Source organism: Thunnus thynnus, chromosome 16, assembly GCF_963924715.1.
Source record: "Thunnus thynnus chromosome 16, fThuThy2.1, whole genome shotgun sequence".
Classification (NCBI taxonomy): domain Eukaryota; kingdom Metazoa; phylum Chordata; class Actinopteri; order Scombriformes; family Scombridae; genus Thunnus; species Thunnus thynnus.
The window spans coordinates 14,347,987-14,364,258 of record NC_089532.1 but is presented as its reverse complement, the minus strand read 5'-3'; the positions used below and the strand labels follow the sequence as shown (position 1 = coordinate 14,364,258).

The following is a 16,272-nucleotide window of genomic DNA, read 5'->3' as shown; positions in this document are numbered from 1 at the left end:
TGGACTCAGAAGTCTCTGTTATGCATTAGAAGCTCTTATTGCAAAACATGGTATGGATGACAAAGGAGAACAAGGCTACATAACAACCAGCAACGGATGATAATACAGCTTCTATCCCTTTCCATCTCTTTATTACTATTATCAGTCAATATTATCCTCCCAGTCCATCTGCAACCACACTGTCCCATCAGTCATTTCTGTGACAAATGATAATTCCACTGATGTTTGAAATATAATAATGTTATTTGTTCATCATTTCTGTATGGCACAGAGCCGGAGTGGATTTTGAATTATTACAATGCCATCTTCTCCCGCCGTAGTCAGTCGGCAGAGATTGGATAATTACCCTTGCTCCACTGTTGAGCAGCTAATTAATTTGCTCCATGCTGCAGCCTCACTGATGGCGTTGATCCTTACATCGCAGACATGTCCTCATTGAGCTGAGTACGAATTATTTTCAAAAGCCTGAAAGTATTCTTGCTGAAACCTGACACACCCAGCGTATTAAATTTAGTACTGCGATGAGGTCTACTGGGATGTCCATTGGTCCGTGTGTCCTGTATTTACTTATACTGGCTATATCTAGTGTGTTGCTTTGATGTTGGGATGCCATGTTTTTAAGTGGAGTCAATTCCTATTGCCTCTGTTGCATCAACAAGTTAATCCCTCGGATTAACTAAACCTTTCACTTGATACATAAACTCTATTTTAATCTACTTTAGATGCATTACAAGTTTAATCATCCTTATAATGGTGTATGGGAAAGTGGAGAAAAACAGAAAAAAAACTATCTTTAACCTTTACTAGTTATAAACACGCATGCATACGTAAATACACTGTGCTGCTTCCTGGAACAGATTTGGTGCAAAAATAAATTTGGGCCTGCAGTTGTCAGACTTTCAGGGAATATATGCAAATGGTCTGCTGCAAATAAGACCTTAACAGACATCAACTTTTTCAGAAAAAGGCTGCTAGATCAGTTCTAAGATTACCTTGGATTAGTCTCTTGCGTCTAGAATGATGATATTTTTGTTAGCATCACCTTTGGTTATTGTCTAATGAGACACTCTTATATGTATCCTGCTTTTATGATGTATTCTGAGATACAGACACATAAGTATTACACTCAGAAATAAACTAAACATCATACAGGCAACTGAATATCGTATACACAAATATAAACACAGTTACACAAATGAACATACCTATACACATATGAGTGTGACAAAGCCTAAAGGAAATGACAAATCCCAGAAAAGCTAGAGTAATAAATGAACAGAGGAATTTTTCAGATGCTGTTTCAGAAGCTGGCTCCCACTTCACAATTTTAGTATGAATGTATTTACATTTTAATAGCTCTGTTTACTGCTGTGTGTATTTAGACGTTGTATGATTCATTGTTTTTCCTGCGTACTCAACATCACTTTCCCTCTTCTCCACCTCTGTGCTTTTAACTCAAACTGAAAATGAGGTTAAACAACAGTGTCATCTCTGCGTCGGTTTATCTAATTTGCAGCCCTGTCATTTTGGGACTAAATCTATTTTGTCAAGAAGCAGCTCGGCTAATGTCCTTGTTTAACAGCTCCTCAACAAACACACTCTTCATCCGTGCGTCAATACACCAACAAGTCTGGGGTGGAGTCTTGCTCCATTGCATACACATGGCGAGCTGGTCTGAGTCATATTACCCATGATGCTTCATGTCAAGATGAAGGTGGGGGTAGGGTATCCCTGAAGCCTCTGTCTCTGGACGGGAGACACCTCTGAGTCAGTGCTGTGACTTGTGATGTCACTGGAGCATCGTAAATAGACGACAAGCTTTCCTGCAATCAGAATAGCAACAGCTCCAGCATCAACCTGTGTCAATCAATATGATTGGTTGGTTGATTGATTGCTTGTTTTTTTACAAGACGTTGTTTATCGCTGGCTACTGATGACCCGCATCTCCAGCGTATTGATTTTTGGAAAACAGAATAGCTTTAAAAGTGCTTTTGTTCCATTCTCAGGGTTCTTGACGTGACTTTTCACCCTTCGTGATCGTCCTCTTCTTATATCTTCCCATAAATTGTCTTGATTACACGCTTCACTTTCACCACAGGATCCAACTGAATGTCTGGAATCATTCATCACACCATACAGCAGGAGCTATAAACAGAGGAATATTCACCATCAATCTACTGGTATCCTTGGTGAGAAGAGGGGAGAGTGGCAGTTTGTCCTATACATAATGGACAAAGAGAAAAAGAGAGAAAAGAATGAGGGAGGAGTGGTGTGGTGTGGGTTTGTTAGAAAGTGAATTAGCTGGACATCAATTCTAAGAGCTTTAAGGAGAAAAGGCAAGCAGTATGTTACCTTTTTTTCCCCCTTATCATTGACTTCCTTCTCTGCTCCTGGTGTGTGGAAATATGACGGATAATATGCCAACAAACAGGCATTAATATACATCTTTTGTGTCCAAATGCACAAATATATAGCATCACTTTAAAATCATTTATGCATGTTATGACGCAGAAATACTGGTAAACCATCTGCAGAAAGACAGAATCATTATATGAGTAGATGTGACAGTTGCTCTGGAGTAAACAGACGAGGTGTTGCATATTAACAGCTCGGATACAAAGTCCCCCCCCCCCTCAAAAAAAAGCATCAGCGTTGTGTCAGGAACATGATATGCAATTACACGAGATAAGAAATGCTTCACTCTTCAGTTTAGATCAGTGTGTTTAACCTGTCACAAAGCTCAGACTGGCATTGGGCAGGTTGGCATGATGAATGAGCTTTAGCTATTAATGCAGCAGCATTTTTGCATAGAGGTACAATAGACAGGCACCAAATCATTAGCTCCATTTTCCAGGTCCACTTAATTTTTCACTTTTGTTTCCATGAAATGCCATGCCTTCATCTTCATTTGAATCAAAAAAACCTATCTGATCCATCCACGGCGAGGTGGTTTGATGCTCACCAGTTGCCAATAGTAACCAAAGCTGGCCAAGAGCAAAAAATCCACTCGGCAGTGAATGAAACAGAGAAGTGTTGAGGGTGGAGGGGTGTATTATATCGCCGAGGATAACAAGGGGCCGTTATAAAAGCTCAATGAAAAGGGGGCTGCATTAATGTGACAGACAGAATCAAACAGCACTGGTCACAACCTAAAATCTAGTCTCTTCTCTTCTTTTCTTGTCTCATCTAGTCTTTGTATTGCATTTTACTGTGTAATGGATTATGTTGTGTATTTTTGGCAACAGTGTGTGCTGTCTTCAGAGGGAGTGATGGTGCGTCTAAAGGCAGCGCTGTGCAATAAATGAAATTAAAAAATGTAATGCTGCAGTTCAGGGAAAGCAGTGCTACTCCAGACATGAAAAGTCAGTCGCACACTGCCCTTCAATTATATCTTCTGATATCAGTCTAAGTTTACAGGAGACATTATGCAACCATTATGCAGCCACTGATGATTGACAGGTTATCCTTTAATTGAAGCAGAGGATAGTAGGATACAGGCTCCCTTGAGATGCACCTGCTGCACCAAGGGCATCAAAGAAAGCAGCAGGCTCGTCCATTAATGGAAGACTCTAGTCTGCATTACGTATTTGCAGTTCATTTCTCCGCCAGATGATGGCATGATCACACACCGGGGCGGACCAAGTGGAGGAAAAAAAAAAAGGGGGCTGGATAAAATCCTGTTGGAGTCTGCCAATAACAGCTCGAGTTGGAGCCTGTTCTTACTACAGAGCCACACTAAGGTCTCTGCCCGCATCGCGCTGCCGGGAACAAGAAATCACAGGCACATAAGAGGGGAATACGTAAGATCTTGATACGACGTCGACTGCAAAGACAGCACGGACTCCTGTTAATTCCTTTAGGTGGCATTAGACTCCTGCACAGCCTTTATTAAAGGAGCTTGGATCACGCTGTTGGGCACTGCTCTCCTCTCCTCCTCTCCCGCCTGTCAAAACCCAAATCCTGAGTAGCCAAGGCGCTTACCCGCAGGAACAAGGGTTTAGTTTGTGTTTATTGTTTTGTTTTGTTTTTTTTTTCAACTGGATTACCACTTTCAACAAATATTCACCAGTGGCCAGCCGACGCTGAAGTCAATAAGGGATTACAATTGTTTGTAAAGCTCTTGGTGGTGCTTGCGGTGCCTGTATGCGCGTCCTCCTCTCTGTTTGAAAAGAGAGCAAAGTGCTGATAAACCTGCTCCACCTGGGGTTTGGGACCTGAGTACCGGAGCTTCTCAGTGGACTGCACTTGTCAGGAGAAACCTGGGGGAGACCACATCCAGCTGAAGGGGGAACTGAAAATCCTGCGAAAATGCCTCTCGCACAGATCGCGGAGCCATGGCCCACTATGGAACTAGTGCAGCTGGAGACAGAGGTAATGAGAGGTGAAATCATGTCCAACGCTGTGTTGCATGCATTGTTGCATCAGTTTGGTTTTTTTTTGTGTGAAATTCAGTCTGATATTTTTGGATACAGGGCAAATTAAAAAATGGTGAGCAAAGTGTGCGTTTTAATGAGCACTTAAACCCCCCAATTTAAGGTGTTCAGTGGTCACTTTGTAGAAAAGTTAGGCTACTAAACTGATTGAATATCTGAATGGTTTGTTTTAAACTGTTGGCAGCTGCGGTGTACAGTGTAGCCATCATAAATAATTCACAATGTGTGTCTATGTTTTGAATGCATATGCATTTTTAATCGAGGTAAGTCAATATATGATGAATATAGGCTGTGCATTTTGCAGAGGAAATGTCAGTTTGACACTCAAACTACACAGATAATCTGTATTTTTAAACAGTCATATACTATAGGGGTCTTTTTATAAGCTATATGATTTGCAATCTCAACCAAGAAGCAGATGTTTCCTCATTGCTCGTTTACTTGAGAGTTTTCAATTGGCTTCAAAAGTAGCTTACACAGCTCAATAACAAATAGTCTATCTTCTACTTTCACTTACACTCACGAGGGACTTCTTTTTAAAGCTCGGGAAATTTGTGATGTAAGGGAAATGCTCAGGCTCATAACCTACTGCTCTCACCTATTCATTGGTTGGGACATGGTCTTCTCTGCAACCTATGGGCTGAGCAGAACATCAAAAAAAAAAAAAAAAAATCAGTCATGTATAAGTTTATTTCACCGTCAGTGGAGTTCCCTCAAATGTTGGCTGCAGAATTAGATCATTTTTTTCTTGTCTTTTCTTTACCTTGCTAATAATTTACAGTTTGAGCATGCTGGCAGTAGTGTCACCAGTCTGTGTTTTCTTTGCAGGCCTGTCTTTTCAGAAGTGTCTGATTACCACACAGTAGATATAGGTTGACATTATCGAGCAAGGAATCTCTCATAGATTATTTACTTAGCTGAATGTGTAAAGATTTTTATTTAAAAAAAAAATAGGACATTAAAGAAAGGAATTTGTGAATCTATTGTTAATCAGCACAAAGTAAATGCATATTATTTGAAGACATTTACAAAATTTGCACTTTTAAAATGCCTCCCTGTTGCATAGGAAAAAAAACGCAGGACATAGGCTGTCTGCTCACTCCTACGTCCGCATGTTAGCAACCTGTGGCACATAAGGCTGTAAATCACTTCCCTGTTTGTAATACGATAGCTGCAGGACCGTCTGGCTGCAAGAACAGGCTCTTTTGAATCAGTCAATTAAGCAGGTGAAGCGGGTACGTGATACCCACGTTTTGTGTCTCTGATCTTGCTGATGAATAGCTCTGTGCACAATATTACTCAGTGTCCTCAATCAGCTTTGCACAACATCATTGTGATTATAATTGAGGCTCGTTTTTCTATCTCTCAGCCTAGATAACCTTTTTCATTTGATGGGAGTGAAAAATTTGATAGATGTAGCATGAAGAAAAAGATGCTGAAGAAATGATTTTTGAAAAATTGAGTGACAAATTGACATGAATTTGACTATTTGGACCTAATTCATGAAATTCCAAAGACAGTTAATGATGTTTTGATTCATTTAGTCATGTAATTAACTCAATGAGTATTACTACTACAACAGTGTTTACTCATGTTACACTTAATTTCAGAGTAGACAAATATCAGTATTTGTGCATAATATGATGAATGAAAAAATCTGCACATAAGGCAGAAAGAAGCATTTTGGGTAATTTAGAAACAGTGTCATGGTGACATAGTTAGTTTGTACGGTGTTCTGCAGCATGTGAGTTGGCCGAGTAGCGTATTACAGCTGAACAGATGGTGTTGCTCAGTCTGTGAAGAGTGTTAAGTTTTATAGTGTAAAAATATCCTGCCTACGGTACGCGTGTTGGTTATAACTCTTTGAGAAGCAAAATTGTGAGATGCGTGCTAAAAATGCAGCATATGTGGGTAATATGTTAGAATACATATATATATATATATATATATATATATATATATATATATATGTATTCACACACACATTATATATATATATAATGTGTGTGTGTATATGGAGAATTTTTTTTTTGCTCCCAAATATCAGAATCAGCCCGCCAAATCCAGTACAGGTCGAATTTGATCGCACCAGTCACTGCCAGCTAGAATGCCATTTATCTCTGTCGCCAACCTACCATCAAGCTGCACACTTCGGTTCCTGATGGTGCACCAGGAGAAGACGGCTCGGGGCTGAGATTGATTGAGCAGAAAGAAAGAAAGAGAGAGTGAGACTGGAGGCCATCCCAGTGAGCATGTTGGAGGAGTCAAAAAAGGGAGGCGCAGCAACGGGAGTCTGGCTGGTGATATGGACAGATGGGACAGACAGAGAGAGAGAGAGTTAGCTGGGCTTGGAAATCCGAAGATGAAAGAAAAAAACAAATCATCTATCATTCTCAAAACTACTTCATATACAGAAGTTTCTCATCAGCATCAACTGAAACACCCGCAGCACAGAATGATGTGCTATGATATGACAGTTTGTGAGAAGTCATCAAAGAGAAAGTGTCATGAATGGAAATCAGATGAACTGCCTATTTTTTTTTTTTTTTTTGCTTGATGCTGTGGGAAAGCAAGCAAGCAAGACAGAAATGTGCAAAGAGACCTATTCAAAACTATTTTATTTGATTGAGTCCCTTTTTATTCAACACAAAAACATGCTGGTTGTTAATTAACCGATCCTCAGTGAATCATTTCTGATAAAGGAACTTCAACAAGTCACCACCATCCTGTCCCAGTTGAGTCAAAACCACCTGCATCAGCCACTATCATTACTAAGTTAGAGGAGGTCCTCCAAAAGATATGAATCATACTTCTGTCAGTGTTTAGTTACCGCTGATTTCCACTACAGATATGCTATATGGATAAACATTCCTTCAAGCTATTTGACTCATAAAAATTCCTCCCCCTTCGGGCCTGAAACTCCAGTGTTACTGTGTAACTTTCACTGATTTACACTGGTAATATCCCCACTGTCATTTAAAGAAGTTTCTGTACCTTTTATATATTTCAAAAAAAGGATGAAATTCTGTTTTCCTGATTGGACAGAGGAGATACGACAGCACAAATTCAAAAGTTTTTTCCAAAATATTTGTATATAGCAGGACCGCACAAGCCAGGATTTATAGCGCACGACTGTACAAGCCCAGATGGTGAAGGAGAGAGACAGAAACATGGTACAACTAGCGTCAAGTCTTTTTTGGTTATTGTGTAACTTGGCTGCGTAGAGGAGAACGTAGGGTTAATAGATGGAATGTGTGCCATGTTTGTTAGCCAGGCGTAGTCAGCACTGTACACTCAAGTACTTGTACTCATGTAAAGTTCACATTCACGCCTTTCTCTACGTGTGTGTGCGTGCGCGTAGGCTTAGCTGCAGCTAATCTGGGTGTGACCCTGAGGAACACCTGAGCAGGGCTGGGTGGGCATGTGATAACAGAGCCCTTTGCTTGAAAGGTGCCCTGAGAAAGTCAGCCTTCATACCTCATATCAGATTTAAAAGCTTTTCTCTTTTTTTTTTATGGTTGCTGATACTAGTGAGAACTGCTTAGCACAGGCTAAAACACAAACAGAAATAGCAAAGGTCCATTTTCTGGCATTGAACAGAGGACATTAGTAACCTGCTGTCAATACTCACTGATATTACAAGAAATTCAGTCAGATAGGATTACAGGCACCAACAAAAGAACCATCATTGTATTTCTTAGTTGCCAGGATACAGAGCAGCACTGCTCTAATCATGCTCTTTAAACACAGATTTATCTATCAAACACACACACCAGCGCGGTGCCCTGAGATTGTTTACTTTGTCGAATCATATAGGAGTCCTGTGAGAACTTAAAAGTTCTCTTGTCTGGCTGTGGCTGTGGTTTTAATAGGTTGGTGTGTAAATCTGTTTACAGTATGCTTGTGGCCTGTAAATTTCTCCTAGTGAACAAACGTGTGCATTTTTTGTTTTCTATGTCTATGTTTGCACAGCGCAATTCGTATACTCTACATGCTCAGTTTTTATTTGGAAATCACGTTTGCCCATTAATGTATTCGACTTCGAGCGTATTTATGGGGCTGTTTGTGTGTGTGTGTGCATGCTTGTGCTCTCATTGAGGAAGCCCAGGGGAGGGAAAGCACCATTAACTGGGCCACTTGGATCAGCCATGCAGAGCTAATGAGGTTGAAATGTGTTGAGCAGCATCGTCAGGAAGGCATTGCTGACCACACACACACACACACACACACACACACACAAGCTCAGACAGTTTCACTCACACATGTAGGATCCCTCATCATTTTGGGTTAAAGAAAACTAGCAGGCTACACCTCACTGATGGAGTATGAGATGAAGGAAAGTAAAGTGTCAGAAAGTGGAGTGAAGTGGGAAGATTCCACTTAGTGCTTCTGAAAGTCAGATCACACACACAACACACTGAACTTCCTCTCGCTTTTCTTTAAATTAGCACTCCTAAAACACATCTGCGGCTGACTTCGAACTGCACTTCGCTGCTTAATTGCTTCCATTTCTCCCGTGTCACCTCACATTACGGCTCTTGCAGCTTTTATGACGGGCACAGTTTGGCTAAATTAAATTGCCTCCCTCGAGATCATGATTAAAGTCCAACCAGATGAACTGTTGGTCTGTAAAAACGCCCGGGGTTGAAGAACCCATCCAATTTATTGCTGTTGGTTGTTGCAAGAATAAAGCACAAAGCAGAAAATAAGGAAGTACATCCAGTTGCCAAACGCATTCAATCATTGGACGCAGAAGAGAATGTGTTGTGAGGTATTACAGCGACAGTAAATTAGATCCACAGTCTGTGTTCTTTCTGTTCAGAAGGTCTATGTTTCCCCTTCAGTGTACAAGAACCTTTCTCCCTTGTCATTGCCTGTGCCACCTTCAATGTCTTGCACTATATAGCCTTTCTGTTTAGTCGTTGATTGTTAAGGCCAGTGCTTGTCATTGTGTTGACTGCCTGTCTTACTTTGTGCAGTCTAAAGGAAGAGGAAGAGGGTAGAGGGTATAGTGGAAGTGAACAACCTGAGGGTCGCCCTTCTGTGATGGAAAAACAAAGCAAAAAGCGGAAAAGGGGCCGGGGGGGGGGGGGTTGTTATTTAGGGTGTTGTCACATTTGGCCAGAATACTTGACCCTGGACTGAGTCCAGTTTCTTTGATCAATGGAAGGGGTCGATTATCATCATAGATTTATTTTCACATGTATCAGTGATACAACACATCATTAAAGAGGAACTCCACTGATTTAAATGTTTTAACATGATTTACAAGTCATTTTATTAGTTTTTATCAGCTTGTGAAAACAGCTGTGTAAAGTCTTCTGTGGCCACAGAGGAGCTTTGATGCTGTAAGACCGAGAAAATTACTCAAGTGTTATCGCTTGAGTCTCAGCTCAGATTTGGAGAGAACAGGTTGCATTACAAACTGGAAGTGTGGGGTTTGAGAGACGCAGGCATTTAGCAGAAAGGGAGGGTCTGCCAAAAGATTACAACTGCAATGATTAGTTGTTTTGTAAATTATCAGAAAATCAATTGGCAACTTAACTGGCAATTTTTAAGCAAAACATTTGGTGGCTCCAGCTTCTCAAATGTGAAGATTTGCTGTTTTTCCGTGTTTAGTGAGTCAAAACAAGAAATTTGAAGACATCACTGTGGCCTCTCGTAGGGACTAAAACCCAGGATATCTTGACTTCTGCATTGATTTTCTTTTTTGGACAAACTTCTTATCCAATTTTATGCAAATGCAGTATTAAACTGCTGGAATATATATATATATATATATATATATATATATTTATATATATTTATATATATTTATATATATATATATATATATATATATATATATATATATATATATTTATATATATTTATATATATTTATATATATATATATATATATATATATATATATATATATATATATATATATATATATATATTTATATATATTTATATATATATATATATATACCTTGAACCATGGAAGTGAGTTCATTGATCTTTTATCCCTCTGGAATGGGGTAATACATTTTTGCCAATTAAAAAAGACACCTATCAAATACACTGCAAAAAGTCTGATAGTATACTAATAAATTAATAATAAATTCCTTGACTAAGAACAAGTTTGACAACACTACCGTGATAAGTCATTATCTGACTTACTCAACCGGTAATGTTTGACTTCCAGTGTGTGGTTGTACCTAAAACTGCTTTTCTGGACCTCACCTGAGTTAGAAAACAGTTTTCATATAATATCATACTGTTTGTACCACACTCTGAGGGTAAATGGGCTGAAATCCAGAGAAAAAATACAAAACCTCTTCTCTTGTCCTAAATGTGATGAGGCATTCCCGTACCTTCAAATAATCTTTTCTAAAAGTCTAAATGCAACGAGTCAGCAATACAACCGATGCTGATGTATTTTTGCCTCATTGTCTGTCTGACTTCTGTAAACTTTACATGAGCAATGACAGGTAATCCTAATGTGACTAGACATTATAATGGCCACTACTGTTTGAAATATCATCACAGGTATCTGTAATAATCTCTTCTACCCCTTGCTTTTTATCCTCCTTGTTGTTCTTTTGCTTTGTGTGCAAGACAGCATGATACACATCTAATCATGTACTCTGACTGAAATTCTGCTGTATGTTCAAAGTTTGCCTCCCACTTCTGCTATCTGAACAGCATGTTTATTTCTCGAAAAGCCTTTGGCAAGCCATTGTTTTACAAATAACAATGATTACCCTTTTCAGCGAGACTTACCTACAGGGGGAACGGATGAAGGATGTGTATTTGCGTGTCAGCCTAAGATTATTAGGTTTGCCAGAGAAGGAGCAAAGTGCTGGATACAATGGACTGTTCCCACCCACGCAGTCTTGCAAATATTCTCTTGCATCTCTCTTTCCCTCTCTTTCTGTGTCTCCCTCTTTTACACATACACACAAAGCACACACATGATACATGCACTGTCACACACACACTGACTGTGTCTCACATCTGCTTTCTTGACAGAATGGGCAGAGCACAGCTGAAGATGGAGTCACGCCTGCTGTCAAGGTACATGGCATCTTTGGAACACAGACATCCACTCACAAATGCAGATTCACACGCACACACAAACACACACACACACACACACACACACACAAACACACAAATGTGACTCAATATCCATGCAGCTTAGCTTCCAATAAATCAAACTGAGGACTTGGACACAACTCCGCACTGAACTGAATTCTTTTCTTTTGTTAGTGCTTTTCTACGAAGACGAGAAGCAGAAGGCAAAATTCCATTAAAGGGCAAATTCTTGTGTGAATCTTCATTTGGAGCCTTTTCAGTTTTTATTACTCAAGCTGGAGAAGAAAGCCCTCACATGTTTGTGCACACAAATGCGTGACTGTGCGTTGATTTATTCATTTAGCAATTGCATTGACAACCCTCAGAGGGCATTAGCTGGCTGGAGTTTAATGTGTTGAACACAGTCTGAGTGAGGCAGATCGAGCGATGTCCAGCTACCATGTATAGTGGTGTGTCTGTTAGCATATTAACGCATCATACAAAGACAAATACACACAGCTTGCACGTACAGACACACGCTTGCTGAGAATCATTGAGTCAGCCCTTTTCCTGCCTCCTGGCTGGCCTCTGTGTGTTATTGTCCAGCCCTGAAACATGATCCTGTTCCCTGCTGTTGACTATTACTCTCTGGCCATGTAGCAGAGGACAAAGCAATGTTCCTTCTCACTTCGCTTCCCCTTTTTTTTTTTTTTTCTGTCCTCACTCTCAAGGGGGAGAGAGTCTGAAGAGCAAAGCCAAACATCTTTTCTTTCAGTGCTGAACAATGTCCTGTGACTGAGCTGAGTGTGCTGGATGAGAAAGAGGGGTTTTAGTCAAAGAGTCAGTGCACAGGGGCCACGTTGGTCAAAGCCATTAATGTTTGATGGCAAGAAAAAGAAGATACAGGCTTCTTAGCTTTTGCAGCATTTAAGAAAATGCACCCCCACTAATTCTGATAATATCACCATTGAAATAATTATCACAATATTAAGATATATGTATGATATGGCAAATTTGTGCAAAATCACATATGTAAATGAATTCTGTTCCAATTTTATGCATAATATGAGACTAAATGTTTCATACTGGTGAAAAAAAACTTCAGTAACTTCTTTTTATCAGGGTAAAAGTTGTAGGAAATTAAACTAATTCTGGGTGTTTGCCAATGCAGAGTACCATGTTCCTGATATTTCAAATCTATGTATCTCACAGCAATTGGGATTATTTTTATGTGTGGTAACATGAGGCCAGGCCTAATTGCTTTGGTACTAAAAACATAAACACAAAATTGCATATTTTAAGCTGAAAAAGACCTGGATTGATCACATCATGGAAGATACCTGATCTGTATGATGAGGGCAGCATCTGTTGTACCGATTGATACATCCCTAATCATATCATCACAATATGACTCTGCAAAAAGTTGGTAATATCTAATTATCGCTGGGCAGTTTTGTAATTATGTACATTGCATGTTGTGCTAATTGATTGGGGAGCATTTCAGTAATCTGATCATTTATGTAATCTTGTTAATTAGGATGTCCTCTGCACAGGCGAGTGGATTTTCTGCCTCTGACTCTACAGGAGTGGTAGCTCATGTTTCTAAAACAAGATGGTTAGACAGTATGAGATAGGACTATGTGATAAAATGTGGTGAAAATAAGTCCATAGTCTTTTTTAAATAACTTAAAAATGATATGTGGCACTGAGGCGCCAGATCCTGGTTATAATTGTGGATGGGGATAGACACCATCACCCGGCCGCTCTGGCACCATGCAGGCAGGGTAGTTGTAACCAGGCGCTACAGCGATCGATGCCGAGCTGCTGTTTAATTGCAGGGAATCTGATAATGGCTGCTGTTATCTACTCCAGCCATGGGAGTTACCTGGCTCCAGCAGACCTAATGGGAGGGACGGTGAGGGGAAAGGGGGAGGGGACAGAGGTGAGGATTGAGACCAGTGGAGAGAGTGAAAGGGAGGAAAGGAGCACCTGCCCCTGCTGGCTAAACTGATGTTACTTGAAATAGGCATAAATACAGTAAAGTGATCCTCAGCATTACAGTGTACGTGTGCCTGTGTGTGTGTTTGTAGGCGGTAAGGTTAAGTCTGTCCTCTGCCCCCAGAGAAAACATGCACAGCACTAATGAGCAATCTATTGTCTCCTGACATTTCTCTCTCTCCCCCCGTCTCTTCATATGGTATAAAAATTGGCAAATACTAAAAAGCATATTACTCACCCAGTAGTGTTGCTTTTGTCCCTTCCATTCTTTTTCTGAGCCTTTAACCTGATAGCAAAGGTAAGGCACCCTGCAGGCTGCTGTTCACAGGGTTGCAAGCCAGCGCCTCAGTTGCTGTTTTTTGTCTTTGTAACCACAGTTAGCCTTTTTTTCTTTGCAAAAAAAGATTGGGAACCAATGCTGTAGTCTATGAAGATAGTGAAAAATACCTATCACAAGTTGAGAGAGAACAAGATGTTTTCTTCTTTTCTTTGTTTTGTCCAACCAACAGTCCAAAATCCAGCAATACTCAGTTTACTATGAAATTCTGACATTTGAGAAGCTGGAACCAGAGTGATTAGTGTTTTTGCTCGTTAACTGACTTTAATGGTAATAGCAACCATTTTTTGTTTTACTGCACATTTCTCTATTTGGCTTTCCCTCCAACTCTCATCATCTTTATACAGTTTAAAATACATTAAAAAAAAAAAATTTCCTCTGGTGTAAAAAGTGCAGTCGCCATAAACAACAATTGGCCTCTGGTGAGCTGTATTGATGGGATGATCAGACAGCAGAGCACAGACACTTGAGAGGGTACTTTACTGATCTGTCTCGTCGCAGGGGGATTATATTACCCAGCAATTTACCACCTGGCAATAAGCCAGGCTTACCATGATCTGCTCCCACAACGAGTGTGGAAATTGGCCTATTTCTAGTAACAAATCACATCAACCTCCTTTCCTTTAAGGATAAGGAGGCTTTGTTCGAAAAGCTGAAACAATGGATACGAGTGCAACAGAAAGGTGACTTGGAAAAACCCATCAAATACTGTATGTGGTGGGAGTTCGTCTGTCTACCACAGGACTGCGAGATTTAATAAGCCTAGCAGACAAGAATGACCTTAAATAATGTCTACAGGACATAAAGCTGGCTGGCAGCCATATTTGGTATTTCATTTGGTCTGGTGACTGCTGTTGGCAATCGTTTTGCAGGTGTGCTTATTAAAAACAGCTGTGTCCTTTTGTAGGGATGAAATGATTATGAAGTGATACAATCCATTAATTAGTTTATCAAAAGAAAATTAATTGGCAACAATTTTGATAATTGAATAATTGTTTTGAGTTACATTTCAAGGAAGCACAGCTGGTCGCAGCTTCTCCAATATAACAATTTGCTGATTTTCTCTGTTTTATATAGTCATAAATTGAATATATTTGGGTTTGTCAAACAAAGCAAGATATTTAAAGACATCCCCTTGGACTCTAGGAAACAGTGACTTGCATTTGTCACAGTCTTCTGACTTTTTAAAATTGATTAATCAATCATGGAAACAGTCATTAGTTGCCGCCCTAATCCGTCAAACCTTCTGCCTTGGCAAATGAGTGTCACATTGATTTTCTTCAGCAGAACTAATGAGACAAGGATTTGATTGTGGACTAACAAAGTCAAATGATTGCCAATCAACATCACAGAATAACTCACTGAAGTGCCTACAAAGAGACGGCAGAACCAGATCGAAAATGAAGGCCCTTGTAAAGACGCAAATGATATATAAGTTTTTATGTTTTACTCAATCATCACTATAAATTTCAAGTGATGAACATGTTGAATCAGCCAGAGCTTGACTCTCAATGTCCTCCCATTAATGCAGTGAGGACACACCTTTCAGGCCTTGCACTTTATTACAGCAGATTGCGACAGATCAGATTTTTCTTTTTATTACGACTTTTACTGCAACATTAAATAATTGCTGACCCGACTCAAGAAGTTGTAAAACCTCCTCAGTGTGAGGCGAATTAGTTGTCATGGTTTCACATCAAAGCAACTGACAGCCAGCTCGGCAAAAGCAAGCAGGGTTATAATTGGACTGTAAATGGAGGCGGTTGAGGGGGGGGAAGCACAAGGAAGCCGCTAGAACCATTGTGGTGTTTGTCATTATGACTTAAATAATGGTGAAGATAATAAGAGAAAAACCAAGACACCCATGGGAAGAAAAGTCCCTTGATGGAGCGATGTGGGATGTCACGGTGTATATTTGACATTTTAAATGTGCTCCTCCCACTGTAGACAGTTACCTTGATATTTCCAAGGTGTGCAGCTGGCTTAGTGTGGTTGTGCATGGGGATCAAGACGGGAGTGGTGTATTTACTCCTATTTTCACAAGACTATTCCTTAATTAGTCAATTGACAGAAAATGAATAAACAGCCATTTCTGATAAGTCATTTTTGAAGCAAAGATGCCAAACATTCACTGGTCCCAAGTTCTCAAATGTGTGGATTTGTGGCTTTTCTCAGTTTTGCATCATAGTAAAACTGAATATATTTGGATTTTGGACTGTTGGTCAGATAAAATGAGCAATGTGAGGCTTTAGGCTGTAGGAAACTGTGATGTATGTTTTTTGTTTTTATTTTACTTTTATTTATTTATTTATTTATTTATTTATTTATTACATTTTTAGGCTAATCATAGTACTTCTTTGGTATTTGTTTGGATATTTTGATATAATCTTCTATCATTTCAAATACAAAAACTCTTAACTGTTGTCAATCAGGCTGACTACA

At 39.7% G+C, this 16,272-nt stretch overlaps 1 protein-coding gene across 4 annotated transcripts in view; it reads left to right on the top strand.

Annotated features, from left to right (window-relative positions):
• Positions 1-16,272, top strand: part of rps6ka1 (ribosomal protein S6 kinase a, polypeptide 1) — a 52,440-nt gene that overhangs the window by 2,220 nt on the left and 33,948 nt on the right. For 2 of the 4 annotated variants that reach the window (XM_067614788.1, XM_067614787.1), the window contains exons 1-2: positions 3,710-4,371; positions 11,451-11,495. In XM_067614788.1, the coding sequence (XP_067470889.1) occupies positions 4,309-4,371; positions 11,451-11,495 (108 nt within the window). In that variant the 5' untranslated portion in view covers positions 3,710-4,308. Of the gene's footprint in view, positions 1-3,709; positions 4,372-11,450; positions 11,496-16,272 lie in introns of those variants that run through there. The other 2 variants (XM_067614785.1, XM_067614783.1) reach the window with 1 other exon arrangement.